This window comes from Mytilus californianus, unplaced genomic scaffold, assembly GCF_021869535.1.
Source record: "Mytilus californianus isolate M0D057914Y unplaced genomic scaffold, xbMytCali1.0.p SCAF_3, whole genome shotgun sequence".
In the NCBI taxonomy this organism is placed as follows: domain Eukaryota; kingdom Metazoa; phylum Mollusca; class Bivalvia; order Mytilida; family Mytilidae; genus Mytilus; species Mytilus californianus.
Window position 1 is genome coordinate 60,354,217 of NW_026262679.1, and position 21,777 is coordinate 60,375,993.

At 31.5% G+C, this 21,777-nt stretch overlaps 1 protein-coding gene across 5 annotated transcripts in view; it reads left to right on the plus strand.

Moving 5' to 3' along the window:
- The first annotated feature begins 3,336 nt into the window (after positions 1–3,336).
- Positions 3,337–21,777, plus strand: part of LOC127733066 (chitin synthase chs-2-like) — a 33,612-nt gene continuing 15,171 nt past the window's right edge. The window contains exons 1-14 of one of the 5 annotated variants that reach the window (XM_052242334.1): positions 3,340–3,433; positions 3,686–3,741; positions 4,070–4,219; positions 4,995–5,109; positions 5,709–5,768; positions 10,298–10,554; positions 11,256–11,436; positions 11,793–11,930; positions 12,367–13,313; positions 13,553–13,837; positions 15,004–15,047; positions 15,219–15,324; positions 18,063–18,225; positions 19,040–19,189. In XM_052242334.1, the coding sequence (XP_052098294.1) occupies positions 13,216–13,313; positions 13,553–13,837; positions 15,004–15,047; positions 15,219–15,324; positions 18,063–18,225; positions 19,040–19,189 (846 nt within the window). In that variant the 5' untranslated portion in view covers positions 3,340–3,433; positions 3,686–3,741; positions 4,070–4,219; ... (4 more) ...; positions 11,793–11,930; positions 12,367–13,215. Of the gene's footprint in view, positions 3,434–3,685; positions 3,742–4,069; positions 4,220–4,994; positions 5,110–5,708; positions 5,769–6,660; positions 6,776–7,374; positions 7,435–10,297; positions 10,555–11,255; positions 11,437–11,792; positions 11,931–12,366; positions 13,314–13,552; positions 13,838–15,003; positions 15,048–15,218; positions 15,325–18,062; positions 18,226–19,039; positions 19,190–21,777 lie in introns of those variants that run through there. The other 4 variants (XM_052242333.1, XM_052242335.1, XM_052242336.1 and 1 more) reach the window with 4 other exon arrangements.

Genomic DNA, 21,777 nt, shown 5'->3' on the forward strand with positions numbered 1-21,777 from the left:
TTAGACAACCATTCATTGGAATCCTCGACATCAGTGGATTTGAGAATGTGACAGAAAACAGTTTGGAACAGTTATTCATTAACATTACAAATGAACGACTGCATCAATATCTCCAACACCAGATATTTGGCCTAGAAAACCTAGATTATGACAATGAAGACATACAAATGCAGACGAATACTTTCCATGATAATCAACCAGTTCTTGATCTTATCTGTGAGGTAATACATATCTATATACCTCAATGGTGTACTTATCATCTCACTCAACAGCTTAGACACTGATTAATTAATATTTCATTATGTTACAATGATATATCTTTATTATTGATTAATACAAAAATCTAAGACAACATCAAACAGACAGCGGTTTAAATAAAGGCAACAGTAGTATACCGCTGTTCGAAACTCATAAATCGATAGAGAGAAAAACAAATCCGGGTTACAAACTAAAACTGAGGGAAACGCATCAAATATAAGAGGAGAACAACGACACAACAAAAACACAACATTCAAATGTAACACACACAGAAACGAACTATAATATAACAATGGCCATTTGCCTGACTTAGTACAGGACATTTTAAGGAAAAAATGGTGGGTTGAACCTGGTTTTGTGGCATGCCAAACCTCCCGCTTTTATGGCAACGTCAAACACAACACCAAAACGACAACATCACATGACAGGACCACAATACGAATAAATGGGAGAACATATAGGACAAAGAAACACACGAATAATAGCTAGCAGAAGGTTCTAGGCTTAAAATTCAATACGCCAGACGTGCGTCTCGTCCACACAAGACCAACCAGTGACGCTCAGATAAAAAAAGGTTAAAAGCCAAAACAAGTACAAAGCTGAAGAGCACCGAGGACCAAAACTTCCAAAAAGTTGCGCCTAACACGGACAGGATTTTCTGCCTTATAATATGGAAGGACGGGTACAGATCTTGTCAACTTGGGATTTCTGTTGAAATTATATGAAATGGAATGAAAAATTAATATCTTTTCATGCCTAAAATGTAATTTTTACACATAACATTTATTTTGCAAAGAGCTGTAGGGTCTGTTTCTACAATATTGCAAGCGTATCAGTTTTTGTTTCCGCTTCAATACTGGACATATGTTTTACTTTTGTCGCTTTTCAAAACATTTCTGCAAGTACAGGCAGTGTATAAGATTTCCCAGGTTTTGCTAGAAATATATATTGTCCCCGTCATATCAATTGCTTTTCATGGTAAAACATTCTAATATATGTAGTATAACACTCGTCTTATCTTTTTATTAGAGTAATGCAATATAATTAATAACACAAAGAAATAAATGAATATCACAATATGTTATCAATGGTGTGCTGCGTTTTTATCATTATATTACAATTAAGAGTATTGTTCATTTACTATTCTTTTTCATTTTAGAAACCAGGAATACTATCTATTATGGATGACCAAGCGAATATTTCTAATTCTGATGTGCTTGTCGCAGAATATAATAATAAATTATTAAGCAAAAAAGATGTTTACAAGCCTGGACATACAATGTCATTTGCCATTTTTCATTATGCAGGATGGGTATTTATCAGTTGAATTATAAGATCTCTCATTAAAAATCTGCGAACTTTTATCAAAATAAGTTTAGTCTTAGTTTAAAAACAACAGAAAGTGTGATTATATAGATAATTAGAAGTCAAATGTGATAATGGCTCGTTTACAACATAAAAGTGCAGGCAATTGATGATCACACAAGAGTATTTTCCATATATATCCTCAGTATTATTGGCATGTCATGTTATTTAATTCAACCGCTCAAATGCGGAAAGCAAAAACGATAGAGCTTTTATAATATCGTAGATATTGTAACAAATACTATTCATACCAGAATATAGAAAAGGGCATTGTTTATTATCTACACTTTCCTTCAGAGGTATTAAATTTTTCATTTTTGTCTAATTATTGCATAAAATAAAATCAATGCATATCATTGAAACAAGGATTACACTGACTATATCCCGAGCGTCTGGTGATGTAATTTTTCTTTAAAATAGGTGAAATATAGCGCTAGTAAATTCTTAGAAAAGAACAGAGGAACTGTTCCTGAAAAGATAAAAGACATTTTTTCTGACAGCAACAACTTTATTGTCCATGATTATTTTGATTCACATGACTCGTTTTCGAATAACCGGTAAGTATGTTCCAGTTACAACTACAAATGGGTGCAGTCATAACCTTAAAAAGGTTAACATTGAGCAGACTTGCGATCTGCTTTCCAAGACAAGACCTACAGTGTACATGCATTTCGCCTATGTTCAAGATTGTAACACATTGCAATTAGAAAATAATACATCCCTTACATAAAAAAACCAAAAATGAATGAAAACATTTGCGTCTATCTTAATTGCAAAGGAGCGATTGAGTCTTATGCTCGATAATTTGTATTATTTATCTCCAAAAAAAAATTGTTTTATTTTCTTATACATGGGCTCATTCAAATAGACCATGTAAAAAAGACTCGACAATCAAATAAGTGAAAGATATGTGTAGTGGTTATCTATCTTTCTGCTCTAGTTGGCGGCATGCTTTAAACTGGTTTTTTTTCAAAGGAATACTCCTCGTAGAGACATAAACTGTACCCATTTCGTATCCTACAAAACATAAAAAAAATTTTTGTAAATATTAGCAGTAGTTGAGAGGTTATATATGAATAACGTGAGCTATTAAGCACTATATCATTAAACTAAATGCTGATAGAGAATTATTTTTCATACAAAGCTGAAAAAAGTTTAGCTGCTATTTTATAGTTATGAAAGGACCAATAAGCATTTAAAATGCGCAGAAAGCTCCCCAATATTTAGAAATTAAAAGAAATTATTGGAAATACACACAAACATCGTATTACCTCAAACTTAAAGAACGGCCGAATAATTTTTATTATTTCATTTTCAGACGAATTTATTTCAAGTTTAATAATTTTTCAATAATACTAATTGAAAATAGTAGAAATGTTCATATTTTAAAATTAGCTTGATATCAAGAATTGTTATAAAGGTAAGACAAAATAACTAGACTTTCATTTCGAGGCCTTTTATAGCTGAATATACGGTATCGGTTGTACTCATTGTTGTAGGCCGTACGGTGACCTATAGTTATAAATGGACCAATAAGCATTTAAAATGCGCAGAAAACTCCCCAATATTTAGAAATTAAAAGAAATGGTAGGAAATACACAAAAACATCGTATAACCTCAAACTTAAAGAACGGCCGAATAATTTTTATTATTTCATTTTCAGACGAATTTATTTCAATTTAAGTAATTTTTCAATAATACTAATTGAAAAAATGATATATTGTCAATTTGCAGATCCAGTAAAGAAATAAACAAATGTGAGGACAGGCGACAGCCCAGGTCAAAGAAAAGTGCAGCCTTCCAATACAAGGTAATGATCATCTAATGGAGTTATACAGAGCTTTTTGTTTTCTGAATTTTGCTTTACTTCCCTCTCACTGCACGAGTTTTCTTGGAAAATCTTTCCCTTACACATTGTTTTATTTAATATGGTTGTTACATTGATATTATTTGATGAATCTTCAATCTAAAATATTAATCTTGAAATGTACGAAAGAAAAAGGTTAGAAAGACTATTGTAACCCAGAGGAATATAATCTTATAAATTATTTTTTTTATTTAGAAATCCTTGGATTGTCTCGTTGAAATCTTGGCCGATGCATCACCTCTATTTGTCCGGTAGTGTATATTTGTTTGTTTATTTTTCATAACTAATACTTTGCATTTTCAACGTTTTATAGAACAATGTGATTCTCATACCAATGAATGTCTTGTAAGAATACTAATCTCATTTTGAAGCAATATTCCGGTTTGCATACAAATATTGCAGTTATCCAATATTTCGATTAGTAACTGCATTTAAAATATATTTGAACAGTAATTATTGAACAAAATCACTTGATCAAAAGTTAACGGAGAAATTCTATTTTTAATTAAAATAAATGTAATACATAATTCGAAATATCTACGTGCTAATTTGAATATGTGAATATGTTCGAATTTACAGCTGTATAAAATCAAATGACAAACAACAGGCGGGATATTTCGATGAAAATCTTGTATTGAAGCAGCTGGAAAGTGCTGGAATATACGACGTAATCAGAATAAGAAGAGAGGGATTTCCGACTAGAATGTCATATGTGAAATTTCTGGAAAGGTACGTTCCCCTAAAATGGGAGGAAATGTGGTTATATCAAAACATTTATATAAATCATTACAATACAATGTTTTAAAATAGAAGTTTTAGAAAAGCAATATCTAACAAACGTCAAGGCAACAATATTGGGCAAATAATATATTTCTAAAAATAGTGGAAATGTTCATATTTTAAAATTAGCTTGACATCAAGAATTGTTATAAAGGTAAGACAAAATAACTAGACTTTCATTTCGTGGCCTTTTATAGCTGATTATGCGGTATCGGTTGTACTCATTGTTGAAGGCCGTACGGTGACCTATAGTTGTTAATTTCGATGTCATTTGGCCTCTTGTGGAGAGTTGTCTCATTGGCAATTATACCACATCTTCTTATTTTTATATTTAATGTCTATCATATAATAAAAATAAATAAATATGTAAGAAATATACTTTTTCAATCTCCTTCTCGTATGGACATTAAACCAAATGTAAAAAAAGGATTTAAATTGACATTATCATTGATTGTAGCTTAATCCCGTCTTCGTTATGCACCAATATTAGAGAAATGTTTAATTTATCACAAAAACAAATCCGACCATCAATCGATACAAAGCAGATAAAACAAATAAAGAACGAACAAATATGTGCTTGATGAACACAGGAAAATAAAAAATACTTGAATGGAATTGTACTAAATAAAGAAGATAATATGGCATCCTAACTTGCCCAAATAAAAAAAAAATGACAGGTCATATCACTGATAACTCAAATAAATAAGATTTTTTTTTATTGTAGATTTAAAATCTTTCGTAACTTCATGGCAGAAGGTGAAAACCAGTACGAAATAATAGACAATATAGTACAGGCTTGTAATGTCGACAAAGCCTCTTACAAAATAGGCAAAACAAAGGTAAATTTACAGGATGAGTAATCGGAAGTATTTAAGATTAAAATTTATTTTATTCTTTTACCTTTTCAGAAATATTCATGGAGTTAAATAGAGTTTTTTTACCCTCGAAAAAAATATTGTCATCCTTAGGTTTGCTCAGCTCAAAGACATAATTTTGTCATGTGACCGTGACGTCATCAACGTTTTTTCATGGTTTACTCCGGTTTAAAATGGAATTTAGAATTAAATTATAAGAAATGACTGTAATATTGTTTCTGTCTATTCGAAATAACATAAAAAATGTGGTGGACACTTTAAAATGACCCGCTACGCGGGTTTTTCAGTGTGAACCACACTTTTTATGTTACTTCTTCATAGACAGAAAAAAAATTACAGTCATTCCTTAATTGTGAGTAAATGTGACAGGAACCCATCGACAATGTTCTTTAATGAATGATTAATTTCTATTGTATTTTTATAGTACGATATAATTTTTGAACTCTGTAATTCAAAATGAAAGACAATATGAATAATTAATGTTTGAACGAAGAACATTTATTTGTTAACTTGAAAAATAATAATATTTATAATACGTAAATTACAGATATGTTTTTATTTAGGTTTTTATGAAAGAAAACGTCTTAGAAACAATTCAGAAGAAAACGACAGAATTGGAAAAGGTTTGTGTATAACGCGATACAAATATGACACGATACAGTGACATTAATCCGTATTACCATGTTTCAATGTGTATGCCTTGTTATGTTCATAAATATATCAAGGAAACAACTATGTTAATCTACGCTTAAACTATAGCAATAACATCAGAAATATTAATGCGAAAAATTGGTAGACAAAAGGATAGTTCATGTAAGTACTTTCAGGAACAATTTATTTCATACTTGTCTTAAATTCTCCGTTTATGAATTAAAAAAAATATTATTAAGAAACTACGGTTCCTAACTTCCTTCAGGCTCCATGTTGCCTTTAGATAAATTTGGCTATCATTTAGGTCCCTCTATGGGGAGAATAATACGGGGGCCATTAGTGGAACAGGAAGTCCGGAAGTGCTAGGTACTTCTCATGGGCACATGAATTCACCCCAGGTGAAAATAGTAGAAATGTTCATATTTTAAAATTAGCTTGATATCAAGAATTGTTATAAAGGTAAGACAAAATAACTAGACTTTCATTTCGAGGCCTTTTATAGCTGAATATACGGTATCGGTTGTCAATCTCCTTCTCGTATGGACATTAAACCAAATGTAAAAAAAGGATTTAAATTGACATTATCATTGATTGTAGCTTAATCCCGTCTTCGTTATGCACCAATATTAGAGAAATGTTTAATTTATCACAAAAACAAATCCGACCATCAATCGATACAAAGCAGATAAAACAAATAAAGAACGAACAAATATGTGCTTGATGAACACAGGAAAATAAAAAATACTTGAATGGAATTGTACTAAATAAAGAAGATAATATGGCATCCTAACTTGCCCAAATAAAAAAAAAATGACAGGTCATATCACTGATAACTCAAATAAATAAGATTTTTTTTTATTGTAGATTTAAAATCTTTCGTAACTTCATGGCAGAAGGTGAAAACCAGTACGAAATAATAGACAATATAGTACAGGCTTGTAATGTCGACAAAGCCTCTTACAAAATAGGCAAAACAAAGGTAAATTTACAGGATGAGTAATCGGAAGTATTTAAGATTAAAATTTATTTTATTCTTTTACCTTTTCAGAAATATTCATGGAGTTAAATAGAGTTTTTTTACCCTCGAAAAAAATATTGTCATCCTTAGGTTTGCTCAGCTCAAAGACATAATTTTGTCATGTGACCGTGACGTCATCAACGTTTTTTCATGGTTTACTCCGGTTTAAAATGGAATTTAGAATTAAATTATAAGAAATGACTGTAATATTGTTTCTGTCTATTCGAAATAACATAAAAAATGTGGTGGACACTTTAAAATGACCCGCTACGCGGGTTTTTCAGTGTGAACCACACTTTTTATGTTACTTCTTCATAGACAGAAAAAAAATTACAGTCATTCCTTAATTGTGAGTAAATGTGACAGGAACCCATCGACAATGTTCTTTAATGAATGATTAATTTCTATTGTATTTTTATAGTACGATATAATTTTTGAACTCTGTAATTCAAAATGAAAGACAATATGAATAATTAATGTTTGAACGAAGAACATTTATTTGTTAACTTGAAAAATAATAATATTTATAATACGTAAATTACAGATATGTTTTTATTTAGGTTTTTATGAAAGAAAACGTCTTAGAAACAATTCAGAAGAAAACGACAGAATTGGAAAAGGTTTGTGTATAACGCGATACAAATATGACACGATACAGTGACATTAATCCGTATTACCATGTTTCAATGTGTATGCCTTGTTATGTTCATAAATATATCAAGGAAACAACTATGTTAATCTACGCTTAAACTATAGCAATAACATCAGAAATATTAATGCGAAAAATTGGTAGACAAAAGGATAGTTCATGTAAGTACTTTCAGGAACAATTTATTTCATACTTGTCTTAAATTCTCCGTTTATGAATTAAAAAAAATATTATTAAGAAACTACGGTTCCTAACTTCCTTCAGGCTCCATGTTGCCTTTAGATAAATTTGGCTATCATTTAGGTCCCTCTATGGGGAGAATAATACGGGGGCCATTAGTGGAACAGGAAGTCCGGAAGTGCTAGGTACTTCTCATGGGCACATGAATTCACCCCAGGTTTTTTTTTTTTTGGGGGGGGGGGGGTGGGGTGGGGGGAGGGGTCGTGTTGTTTAGTAAATAATATGCAGTGTTATACTTTGCTATGTTTTGCTTTTCTATTTTTCGGTTTACTTTTTCGATATGGTACTGTCTATATCAATCTAATTAAAAATAATTCTCCACACTTGCGCCTTATTTTTGTTCGCGTGTGTCATATAAACAATCGAACAAAATCTAGGAGCAAGTGCGGTTAACAAATTTAAAACAAATTACATTGTGTCTATTTTTATTTGACTTATAATTGTTTTATTCTCCTATTGATATCTTCTTTTTCTATTTTGTGTTGATGAGGCAGAACCTATTATACAAAACATTATGAAAATGGTGCATAGCATCGGCAAATGCAGATTTCCTGTCGAGTTCCATCGGTTATCGTGACATTTGACCGATGGTCATATATTTTATTTAAACATTGTTTCACATTAGTTGATTGATACACAATATGTCCTGAAAACACCTTCAGGATTTTCTCTACAATTCTCAGTACAGTTTTTGAAATCGTTCTGTCAGATAAAGTCACAGATTGCTTTTTTAAACTATGTGAAACCAAATGATAACTAATAATGAATTTTAAATGAAGAACAGAATGAAAAAGTATTGATTCAAATCCTGTTTTTTATTAGACTTTGTTTGTTTCAAACATTAATCGAATCTGAAAATATATCGGAATTCAGATTTTAAAATCTTGCTTACTGAAATGTAAAATCTGTTATGAAACCAGTATTGCATAATTTAACAACCTATTAGTTTTGTTTTAATATAATTTCAAACTATATTAAAATATAAGATATTGTTGACAAGTTTTGCAAAGTTACTTTAAAACAAAGATGCCATGACCGTATAATACAGAAAAAGTCATATGAAATATGTCAGCTTGACGCATTGTAAATTCAAATTTCAAATTGCTAAATGTGTAATACATTTCCGGAGAAACACAATCAATCCAAATACTTCACAGTTCAGTAGAGCTTGATACCAAAGTCAAATCACAGACATACCAAACATTGCTATTTTTTCATCAGGATCTTTCAACTTGATCGAACATATTACATTCTACATACTTAATATACACCTATATATCGATCAATCAGCTAATGAAATTTTGAAAATTAAAAAAAAAAAAATTGTAAATTTCGGAACATTTTCCTCTATAAAACTTAGATATGGGATTACGATATTTTCGATTAAACAAAATGTTTGAAAATATCAGATATAAGTACTGTTACCAATGCATGAAAAGTTTCCATTAAAAGTAAAAATAAATACTTTTTTCTTTCCATTTTTTTGGGTATATATTTTCTGATGCTATCGCTATAATAGGTTTTCAAAAGTCATCTAACATAACAATAAATAGTTCATAAACCCCAGACACTCAGTTTGTCTAGAAATTCATTAGTTTGCTCGAACAGAACAATTGGAAGACTAAATCAATTACAAAGTTTAAATACATAAAAAACTAAAAAAAAAGAAAGAAAGAAATTTAAAGTCAGTACATTCATTTGTATTCAACACATGTACCATAAACTCCGACACGTCACAAAGAATTGGTCTATTATATGGATAATTACAGAGAAGCTACAATGTCACCTGCTTACTTCAGCATAAACATGATGACAAGTAAAGTAAAAGTGATTGTATGAAAAAAGTCAACCCTGTGAAATTTTAAAATACCAAAAATCATGCTTATTATTAATAGATGGGAATATGCAAAAACATTTAATTGTGTACTGAATCTGTTATCAAGGTGTTGCTGCATCCGGAATGTAAAACATATCTAGTTTCCGCAACCATCGTTGTAGGCTACAGAATTAATACATGTTCGACGACGATAACGTATGGCAGTTAAAATCATATCATAATTTTCTTAATAAAGGGTTGAAGCTTACAATGAAGCTTATAAACTAAGAGTTCCACGTGGTAAAGTTGAAACTTTCCAATGAAAATTTTACGAACGCCATCAGATGGTTGATCTCTATTGAATATCTTTTCAGAGATGACGATGGATATGTTCCAATTGTCGTAACCATAATTTTTCTACTTTTCCTGAAATGTGACATGCCCAATTAGACTTATGACCGGGTTTAATTTGTACTTACAAGAGAAACATGACTGATGACACATGTGGAGCAGGATCTGCTTACCCTTCCGGATCATCTGAGATCATCCCCAGTTTTGGTGGGGTTCGTGTTGCTCGGTCTTTAGCTTTCTATGTTGTGTTTTATATACTTTTATTTATCTTTTGATCGGTTTTCGTTTTTTTGTTCCATGCATTGTCAGTTTGTTTTCGAATTTGAATATTTCTTTGGTATCTTTCGCCTCTCTTTCATTTGTTAAAATTACTTTCGTTAAATAAATACATTATACTAATATTGCATTATATTTCTGTCTTATACAGCAAAGAGAAAAACAAAGAATAAACCTTGAAAGAGAGGAAAAACAAGCAAGATTAAGGGAAAACGGGCAATCATCAAGACAGCAAGATTCTCTTGGAACACGCAATCCACAAAACAGCACGAAAATTCAGAAAATAACCGATGATATTGAAATTACTACAGTTCAAAATAAAACACCAGAAACACAGTGTGTGAATAGTTCTCCCCAAACGTCTTTTTATGTAGAAAATCAAATGAGAAAGAATGAAAAAAAGAAAAGGTAGGATTACTTAATAATATATAAATGTAAAATACAAAACAGAGGAAAAGAACATAATAGATGAGAAAATTATCACGTATTTAATTGATAATTACATTGAATGGGAAGTTACTCGAGTTCTTCAAAGTGATGGCTTGTTTTTTTCATTTTTCTAATCAAATATTAAAACAATGTAATAACACTTGTAAAACAAATTGTTAAAATTGTAAACAACAGATAAAATGTTTAAGCTTTGTAAAATTTTATTTAAGTGCACAAACAAACGTTGAATGAGATTGATCACCAGCCAAAAGGCATACTTAAAGATCCAACCAGTGCAGTGATGACGTATTAATATCCCCCTTTTTGGGGCCATAACAACAAATACGCAAAAACTACAGCTGTAGAGCGAAAACTAACTTGTATCTGCTAATGTGTTTTAGAGAATTTAGTCACATGTTGATATTTTGATTCCGATTACTTTTATCAATTTCAAGTCCAAATAAAACAATTACTTTACAAAAGTTCTCTTGTCTGTAAGAAACGTTGTGTAACTGATAAATGAAAAATTGCTTATGCAAAATTGCTAATACCAGATATAAAAACGCGATACGATGTAGAATTGTGAAGATTTAAAAATGTTTATTCTTGTATAAATGGATAGATATTTAATAAAACATTGTTACAAGCTTTAGGAATGAATATCATGACTTACTTTCAAGGATATGGGATGTGTTTAGAAATACAGAAAGAGATTTTGGAGACTGTGAAAAAGTGGAAAAGTACTTTTTGAAGTTGTGTCGTTTTTTTATATGTGTTGGATTGTTATTTGGTATCGCAATGAAAGGTGCTGCAACCATTCTCATCCCGCTGCTTCTATCGTCGCAGCTGAACACAGAAAAGGTAAGGAAGAAATGTTACTGATATTGAAAAATTTGAATTGCAAACACTATCAGAATCAAATGTTTGGGAAAGCGCGCAAACACACATACACATTGAATCTTTGTAGATATTATGGGGAAGTAGTAAGAACTGACCATGTGTTACACAAAATATGTGTGTCATGTCGTATAAAAACTAAATATTGCTCTAGATAAACTGTTTTCAATGTATTTCGTAAAACAACAGCATTGGAAAATAATGAAATTAGATACAAATTTGAATTTTGTGGTTTACTTCTATGTACAACCAATTATGAAATGTTGTGATTATAACTTAAATCAATGTGTACATTTTGTTGTATTTATTACGTTCAAAAGGGAGATGCTCAGCAGTCTAATGCTTTAACAGAACTGATTCTTTGTTACTCAACACCAATTGCCTTAACCTTTATACAGTCTTTGTGTAAAGTGTGTTTTGGAAAAGTAAAAAATGTTGAATGGAAGTTCTTTTTACCTGTAAGTATTTATCCAATGAAATATGACTAACTGTATTTGCTAACCGTAAGAATATACGCTATAGTAACATCCTTTCTTCACATGTGATTATGTATTAATTATTCAACGTCAGTTTGACTCTTCTGGATAGTTGTCTCATTGACAAAAATACCACATCTCCTCATTTGATATAGATACATGTAATTGCTTTTTTTTGAAGTATTTAGTTTCATTTTAGTATAGTTTTTATTTCAATTTGCATTGAGTTTTAAAATGACTTTCAATAGACTAGGAAACTATAGTTTCCATTGAATTGAAGCTATTAAAATTATACAGTAATGGATATTACACACTTACCGGTCGTCTAACAACGTTTTGAATATTTTGACTACTATGGATGAAGCTAACAATTATAAACAAAAGTTGGTCTTATGATATGTAAGTTTTATTTTTTTAGGTTTTAATATTAGAAGGTGCTGAGGTGTGTGGGACATCCTACCTTTTGTTCAACGTTTTTTGTAACCATTCCATGACATCAGGAATAACTTTCATTATGACGTCATTTACAATTCCGTCAATACTGAACATTTTAAAACAAATTGCTTTAGCCAGGGAAATAAAACCTAGAGAAAAAAACTTATCAAAGAAACATAGTAACAAATTCGTAATACGGCTGTCGCGAGTGATCATAGCTTTAATAGCAATGGTTATTCAATGTGGAGTTCTAGTCTGTATGATTGTACAACCACATATCATATTCAGTGACACAGTGTCTAATCAGATAGAGTATACTACGCAAGAAAAAATCCTTATTGTAGCAAGTCTAGTTGGAGTTTCAATGGGATTTTGTCAAAATTTTCTGTATAGTAACTTGAAATTTGGTTCCTTCGACTTAAAAGAATGGCGAACAGAAGTGGACAAAGCAAGACCAAAAATAAATTTGAAATTATGTATTGTGAAAGTGGGTATATACTTATTAATGGCAAAATGTTTGCTGCCAGAGATAAGTTGGACATTTACAGAAGAGCATGCTAACTTAAATGACAATTTTATTGACAAGATTTTCAAAATCTTTAGAGAACATAAGCTTATGTTCATTTATATTTACTGTTCAATATTCGCTTCCTATGAAGGTGTTCTAGCATGCAAACTTCATATGCAAAGGATATAATTTTTCATTCCATTAACGTTGGTTCCGCTAGTATGTTTTGGTGGAGTTATAGGATACTGTTATAAATGGTCAGAAGACACTAACTTGTTTGGAGTAGCAGTTTCCTGTCCAAGTGTTGACATTAATAGTGTCTCCATGTGGGCTGGACCTAATGCTGCATTATGGGTATCTATTATATTTTTGACATGGTATGGACTGTTTCCCGATTGCAACAGCTTGGAACAAGACCAAAGGTATTATTGACTTTTGTTTTTATGCAAAAAATGATTTATAATGTTAATTCCATAACAAATAAATAGGTTAACAAAAAAAGAAGATATCTGACGACATGATTAGTGTCATGCAATATTAACACAGTTACTAACGTTGAAAAACATCTGTTATAGAAAAAGGATGCAATAAGCCAGTAAGATAACAATTAAACATCTCAAGCTTTGAATAATCAAAAATATTGCTCCATTATTCTCCTTAGGTTGTTTATTTTACCAACTAGAGATAGTTTCTTCTCGTCACTTGGATTACTGATGAAAAGGAAAGATGACGCGGTGGAAATTCAACTTGACAAACATGACACATCCGAAAAGAAAAATGACAAAGGAAAGGAAGAAGAAAATGAATCAGGAAAAAAAGAAGAAAATCAATCAGGAAAGGAAGAAGAAAATCAATCAGGAAAAAAAGAACCGTATATTTATATATGTGGAACTATGTGGCATGAAAAGAGACAGGAAATGTTACAACTCCTCAAATCATTATTCAGGTGTGTTGACTAAATTTTCTATAATGTAGATTTACAAATTAATACACTAAACACGGTTCATTAAAAAGGATTAAAAGCTATATAGGACAGCGTGAACATTTAAAATAGTAAAACGGAAGATAAAAACCCGTTGGAAAAAGAATGTGAGAACATCTAAGATGACCTTTGCATTAAACATCTTTTATAAAATGTATATGTTTATAGAAAATTTTACTGACCAAGTTGTGGAGAACATCGAAAGGTCAATATTTAATGATTATAATAGGGTGTAGTGACCAGTAGTGTTCTAGTTATACACAAATAATCATAGACAAGTACTGATAGTTATTAAGACAATACACTACAACTAGTACACTGAGACGAAAGTCATGTATACAAAAAAACATATTGCCTAATAAAATATTCTGTACTATATACGATAAATAAAATTGACTCAATGTTATATGTTCAACATCTGGTACTTCGTAACAAAGCAAGATTCAATTTCAAATTAATATGAAATACAACCAGTCGAACAATACATTCAAAATTGTCATGACACAAGACACATACAAGAACATGTAATTACCTGTCTATGGAGCGAGTTTTTATACTGGTGAAATATATCAGTAACTATCAAAAACTCGTTAAAGGCGTAAAATATGGTACACCAAATGCGCTTCTCGTCTATATATATATAAGACTAATTAGTGGCGTTAAAAGCAAAACAATTGAAACGCTAAATTAAATACGATGTTCAAAAGAAATTAAAAACCAAAGATTCTGAAAATTATGCCTATTAGATTTTATAAGCAGCACATTTACAGAAAAAGAACGTCTCAATGATATTTCATGTTAACACAAAAGTGGTGAATTATTGGCTAGTGATACCCTCGAAAACAAAACGTTAAACCAGCAGTGGCATCAACCCAGTTGTTGTTTAAACTCATTTAAGACACAAGGCTTACAATTTTGGTACGCAGGACGCACTTTTCGTCTAGGGAGAACTCATCAGTGGCCCTCGAATCAAAACAGTACCAAGTTCAAATATAATTTGAAGTTGATTGGCAACAAAACCCAGGAAAGTAAGAAACCACACAATCGAATGTTTTGTATACAGATAATAGTGTTCAATCATTCAAATAATAAATTGTCATAAAGCTTTTAACATTCCATTGGTTTTTAAGGTTGGATTTGTCCTGGAGTAAAAATAAGCGACTGGGAAAAGAAAGTAAGTTTTGTATTTAATAACAAGAGAACTGTTTTGTTTGACTTGTAATTTAATTGCCCTAAATTATCCTTATGTAAAAAATAGATTTTTGTTTGCAATACCCTATTAAACTTATGTTTAGTTTAAATGCAAAGTATATGTAGACTTATATTTACCTACCCTCTTTTTTAGTTCATATAATTTTTGATGACGCTTTTGAGACTGACAAGGAATCCCAGCAAAGAATACCAAATGAATATGTAAAACAGCTGGTCGAATGCATGGAAGAGGCATCAAAGTAAGCTGTTCAATAATGGTTTTTGTTAAATGTTTTGTAAACAGATTAGTATCACAAATATGTAAGACATTTTCATTCGCTATTTGTAAGGTAAATGGTGAGCTTCAAAGTTCACAACGGGCTTCTTTTCGAAGATTTGTGTTTTATTCAATAATATACAAAACACTCACATTTTTCACTGCAGAAAAAAAGGCAACAGTAGTTTACCGCTGTTCGAAATTCATAAATCGATTGAGAAAAAAACAAATCCGGGTTACAAACTAAAACTGAGGGAAACACATCAAATATAAGAGGAGAACTACGACACAACAGAAACACAACATTAAAATGTAACACACACAGAAACGAACTATAATATAACAAGTGCCACTTGGTACAGGACATTTTAAGAAAAAAATGGTGGGTTGAACCTGGTTTTGTTGCTAACCAAACCTCCCGCTTTTATGGCAATGATAAATATAACATTGAAATTACAACATTACATGACAATACAAATAAATGGGAGAACATATAGAACAGAGAAACATACGAATAATAGCTAACAAAAGGTACCAGGTTTAAAATTTAATACGCAAGACGCGCGTTTCATCCACACAAGACTAACTAGTGACGCTCAGATCAAAAGGGTTCGAAAGCCAAAACAAGTACAAAGTTGAAGAGCATTGAGGACCAAAAGTTCCAAAAAGTTGTGCCAAATACGGCTAAGGTTATATGTCTGGGATAAAGCGTTGAAAAGTCTTAAAAATGTCTGATGTTGTAGTGAAAAGTGGGTTCCTATCACAATATTAGCAGAACCGTAAGAGAACTGTAATTTGAAGTGAAGCTTGTAAAATTGAATAAAACTAGGTTTAACAACTCATGAGCATTGGATACAGTTTTAAATCAACTGTCGTTATTTAGTTTCAATAATAAAAATAGTTTTGCCAATGGCTCGTTTATCATTATATTGAAATTAAATAACTCAACTTGGTAATTAGCTGTATCCAATTAACACTCATTATAAAACCTACAGTTAAAGTATCTTAAATCTTCAAATCAAAATTACATTGTAGTAATCGTGGTTTTTGATCTTTATACTGGAATTGAAAGCTTACTGCGAAATACAAGAAGGTGTAAGTACCCCTTATAAGGAAATTATGTTTCCTATCAATTTGCAGCAGATGAATACACCTTATCGCTATTTGTCCGCCATTACTGAACATCACAAGGTTCCCGTAAAATATTGACGTCACAAAATTTTCTGACCCGGCAAAGGACCTGATTGTTGTATGACGTCGAAAGTTCAGGTGTCGCAGTTTCTCAGGTCAAGTATCGCAGATTTCCTAATAGCGATAAGGTCTATTTAACTTCGAACTAACCCAAAACTTAAAAAAAATTAAATCTTGAATAAAATAAATTGGATCGATCCTGACGAGGCGGCTAGTGATAAAAAAAATGAAGAATAAAGCAGGACTTCTTATCATCCGGCAAAATAAATATTTGATGACTTTAATATGGTTAAAATGTTACCCTGCGTTTCAACCACTATCTTTGATATTTGATATAAGCCAAACTTTAGTGCACCAAGCTATCCTCAAATTTGGTCAATTCTTCATCAGGCTTTTAAATCGATAAGTTATTTACTCTCTACTGTAGAATGAGAAACTACTAAAGGGGATTATCCGGAATTAGAAGAGGCAGTTTGATCTTTAACAGCCTTTTCCATAGAATATATCGTTCAACAGATAACCAGACTTTGTTAAATAGTGGATATCACATATTTTGCACTCAGGTTATGATAGATACCCCAAAGAAAATAAGATATTTTAAAACTTGCCTGGAAACACCCCATATTCATATCAACACCCCATTGTTATACCATATACTTCAAGACATGTACGCAATACAGATGCGAAAATAAGTAATCAACATAAAATTGGAAACGAAAAGATTCGACTAGAAATGTACAGTCATGTAGAAGATGTCGACGACAAATTCCATTAGACGAAAGGAAATGTATTAAATCATGACGGTTCCTTTTACAGACACAATCGAAACAATTTAGCACCTAATGTAGAACTATGTGTACCTCTGTCCCTTGAATGAAACACGCTTCGTGGTTAATGTAGATCATACATACAGTTATATTGATATATATAAATTGTATATTAGTTGTACTAATGTATTCAGTAGAGGTTTTATAAATTTTACTACTAAAATAGATTCATGTGAGTTGAAGTAAATATTGATGTAATATTTTTAGATTTAGGAGACAATAAAACTTCTTAACACTAACATTTAAAGATACGAATTTCAACTCACTAATCTATCCTTGATCTCGGTTTCGATGTCGGTTGATGTATGAAGATTTATTTTTACAAATTTAGCTGTCCTATGCGCCACATAAATCACTACTATGTGTAAGTAGATTTGAAAAAAAAAGGAAAACAACACTATAAATTTCATGAGTCCGAAGCGCTTTTCAGTGGTGTTTGTTGAAATCATTCTCAATTTGCAATCAAAAGGACGATGTACGACTTGAACTTAGGTAAAACATGTGCTTTTGTTGAAAAACGAAGCTCAATCGTGTAATTTAACTTTCTCGGTTTGTCAAGTCACGGGGTTGTATTATGATTGACTTATATTCATTAAACATGTTTACCTTCATAAATATAATGATTTCTTGTTCACCCCTTTTTACTATGGATAATAAGTATGAATTGTGTTACGACCTTATTTGGAGTATATATTGTTCTCAGTTTTAGATCAGTGGTTAGCAACAATCTACCATGGGATAGTAAGCCAACAAAAAAAACTACACCATATGGGGGACGACTGGAATGGAACATGCCAATGCAAACAGATATGACGATTCATTTGAAAGATAAAAACAAAATCAGACACAAAAAAAGATGGTCACAGGTAAAATCAATTATTAGTTCTAACTCTGTGAGAATAAAATAAGCATGTACTGTCCAGAAACAGAAACAATCAAGACAATCGTATAAACAATTTGAAGATTCCCGTAAAGGGGACAAGGGGACATATTTAAAACTTTCTCTATTGATATCATGGATATTGTTGATAAAAGACAATGCAAGCTTATGTATAATGGCAAACGTCCTTTGAAAAAATGTGTTCTTATAGGACCGCAATTAGATCTTTGAATATTGTCTTTATCGGTACTAATATTGATTTTGTTTTAGTTAAATTAAAGCATAACTAAATATGTACTGCTATACATTTATTAAATCTTATGGTCCTTCATCCTGTCGATAATATGTATTTGTATCTTGGCATTTCACAAGGTCATGCTTTTTCTCAGAATGTTTATGACGTCTTTACAATTAATCCGTTGGCTGTGCGCTAATTAAAAGTTTCGTCTTGGAGAAGATATTTTTTTAATAGATTGTTATCGGCTTCAAACTAGCTTTCAGTAACTTGGAGTACTTTTTTATCGGCATTAAGTGTGTATCGTCTCTTTGTTTTTCATGTTTCATGCCGATCTGATGAGTCAAGCCTTTTCAAACTGATTTTTACAGTTTGTTTTTATGCTGTACTGTTACTTGTCATCTGTAAAATATATAACCAAAACGGTCAACCAACTCGCGATGGTGTCCGTAAAATTTTCGAATGGATGATTTCAACTTCACCAACTTATAGTTTTTTGTATGGTATACTGTCCCAATTGATATAAAAGTAAAATATACTTGCACTTTCATTTTTCACATCTTAGGTCATGTACATGTACTACTTATTGGGATATAAGATGATGGGAGCCAATGGAAAATATCCTGAACTCGAGATTGATGAGACAATTGAAAAAAATCATAAAAATGGAAAACGTTCGATACTAAACCTATTGCCAAAAGATAAAAAGAAAAAAGTAAGTATAATGTCACACAAGTCAACACAATCACATAATACTATATATTTGCGGTTATATACACTCTCACAATTCCTTTCTCCCTCCCCCTCTCTCGTTGATTTTTTTTTAACCATTTTTCAATATACAAGAATTCTCTCTATCTCTATTTAGTTACATGCATGTATTTATACTAAACAAAAAAAAGAGGATAGGAAAACATGAAAAGGTTACCAGAAATCACGAAAAATTCTGGACATTATAAAAGACAAAACATCGACTATTTTTCTTACATCGCAAAAAAGGGAAATAGAAATTATCAATTGAAGAAAAAAGACAAAACCATGACCAAAAGAAATACGACAAAAAGAACAAACAATATTCTACAAAAACACTACACAGAACACAAAACACTGGTCAACACCAAATCCATATAAAACGGGGTAATGCAACTTCCAATTTAACAACATTTGTCAATATATCTATATAAACTATATTTTGGATAAATGTTTTTTCCAAATCAATTTAATTATGTCGTACTCTTAAATCGACAAAACAATATTTTGATTTCTGTTGGATGGTTGTCAACTCAATTCTTTATATACATTAAGTCCTACTGTTTGGAATTGAGCAAACATGAGACTAAACGACTTGCACTAGTCTTGTAATACTTAATGCTGTAGCAAGCTTTTCTTTCATGAAACATCGATAGGATTGGTATCACATGGTTCTTGAGTTTGTGTGAATATGTTACCTAGAATTGTAGCATATAACAAAGTTTTAAGTGGGTAAACAGACATGTACAGTGGCAAAATGCATGCAAGTTTTAAAAGACGTTTTGTGTTTGCGGTTTTTTAGTAAAAATCAAAGTTTATTAATTTTTTATACGTGTTTGTTTTTTTTTTGTTCAATATTATAAATTATATTTCAACATTGAAAAGATTTGTTGAAACAAAAAATGCTTGTAGTATTTAGTAAAGTTAATATAAACATAAAAATGCAAGTATTATTGTAACTGGTATATATATAATGCATACACTAGTCAACAACAGAAACAATACACGGTTATTTTTTAGGCCTTGTTCACACTAAACGTCGCGTACTGTAAACCTGTTTATAATTAGTTTAATGTAATGACCAGTTTTCACATTAAATTTGTTTTCATCTGTACATAGGTTTTAATTACCTTTATATGAGAATATATTGCCCATACCAGTAAACTACATGTACACGTAATTTAAATGTAGATAGAGTTTTCTTTTAATCAAAAGATACCATAACCTGGTTTTCCTGATTAAGAAACATTTTTGCAAATTTGATACCTTTGAAAGTAATACGATGCCATGGTTATGTGAAATGGGTGGATAACGCTCGTTTGGTATGATGTAGTATTGTATGCGCTATGAAGACGCTGTGCAGAAGTTTAACGCAGTTTGGTGACATCTGTATTATCACGTGACTGGTATAGTTCGCAGGTTAATTTCCCAATTAAACAATTCTCTCGCCAACTTCGATCTGGTCAAGTTTTAATAATATGTTGATTCATATTATTGTTTGCTTTTTCATAAGTAAATGAACTTAATTTGTCAAAACGCCTAAGCTACACGTATCAAAGTCAAATCCCTAATCACTAATAAGTCGCTAGAATGCTGATGCATACTACATATTTCTCTAAGCAAAATGTTATCTTCTTGCCGACTTGTTCCTTTATTCATATGAGGCTGACTTCATACAGGAACTTCTTAGGAAGAAAGAAAAGAAGTTAGCAGTAACCTTTAATTTCACATTCCGCTATATAGATGATGTTCTCTCACTAAATAATTCACAATTTGGTGACTACATTGAACGCATCTATCCCATCGAACTTGAGATAAAGGATACAACAGATACAGTTAAGTCTGCCTCTTAGCTTGACTTACATCTAGAAATTGACAATGAGGGTCGGTTGAAAACAAAACTTTACGACAAAAGAGATGGTTTCAACTTCCCAATTGTGAACTTTCCATTTATATGTAGCAACATTCTAGCAGCGCCTGCATACGGAGTATATATCTCCCAGTTGATACGATATTCCAGGGCTTGTGTTTCCTATCATGATTTCCTTAATAGAGGGTTTCTGCTCACAAGGAAGCTATTAAATCAAGAGTTCCAAGTGGTGAAGTTGAAATCATTCCTTTGTAAATTTTACGGACGCCACCACGAGTTGGTTGACCGTTATGGAATATCTGTTTCACAGATGACGACGGATATGTTCCAATTGTCGTAACTACTATACCGTCCCCTTCCCCCGAATGTGACTACCGAATTATACATATCACCGGGTTTGTACTGTCATGAGCAACACGACGGGTGCCACATGTGGAGCAGGATCTGCTTACCCTTCCGGAACACCTGAGATCACCCCAAGTTTTTGATGGGGTTCGTGTTGCTCAGTCTTTGGTTTTCTATGTTGTTTTGTGTACTGTTGTTTGTCTGTTTGTCTTTTTCTTTTTTAGCCTTGGCGTTGTCAGTCTATTTTCGACTTATGAGTTTGAATGTCCATTTGGTATCCTTCGCCTCTCTTTTATCAACAGGATCTTTTTCCACGACCGGTTTACCGTTCAGCCTTT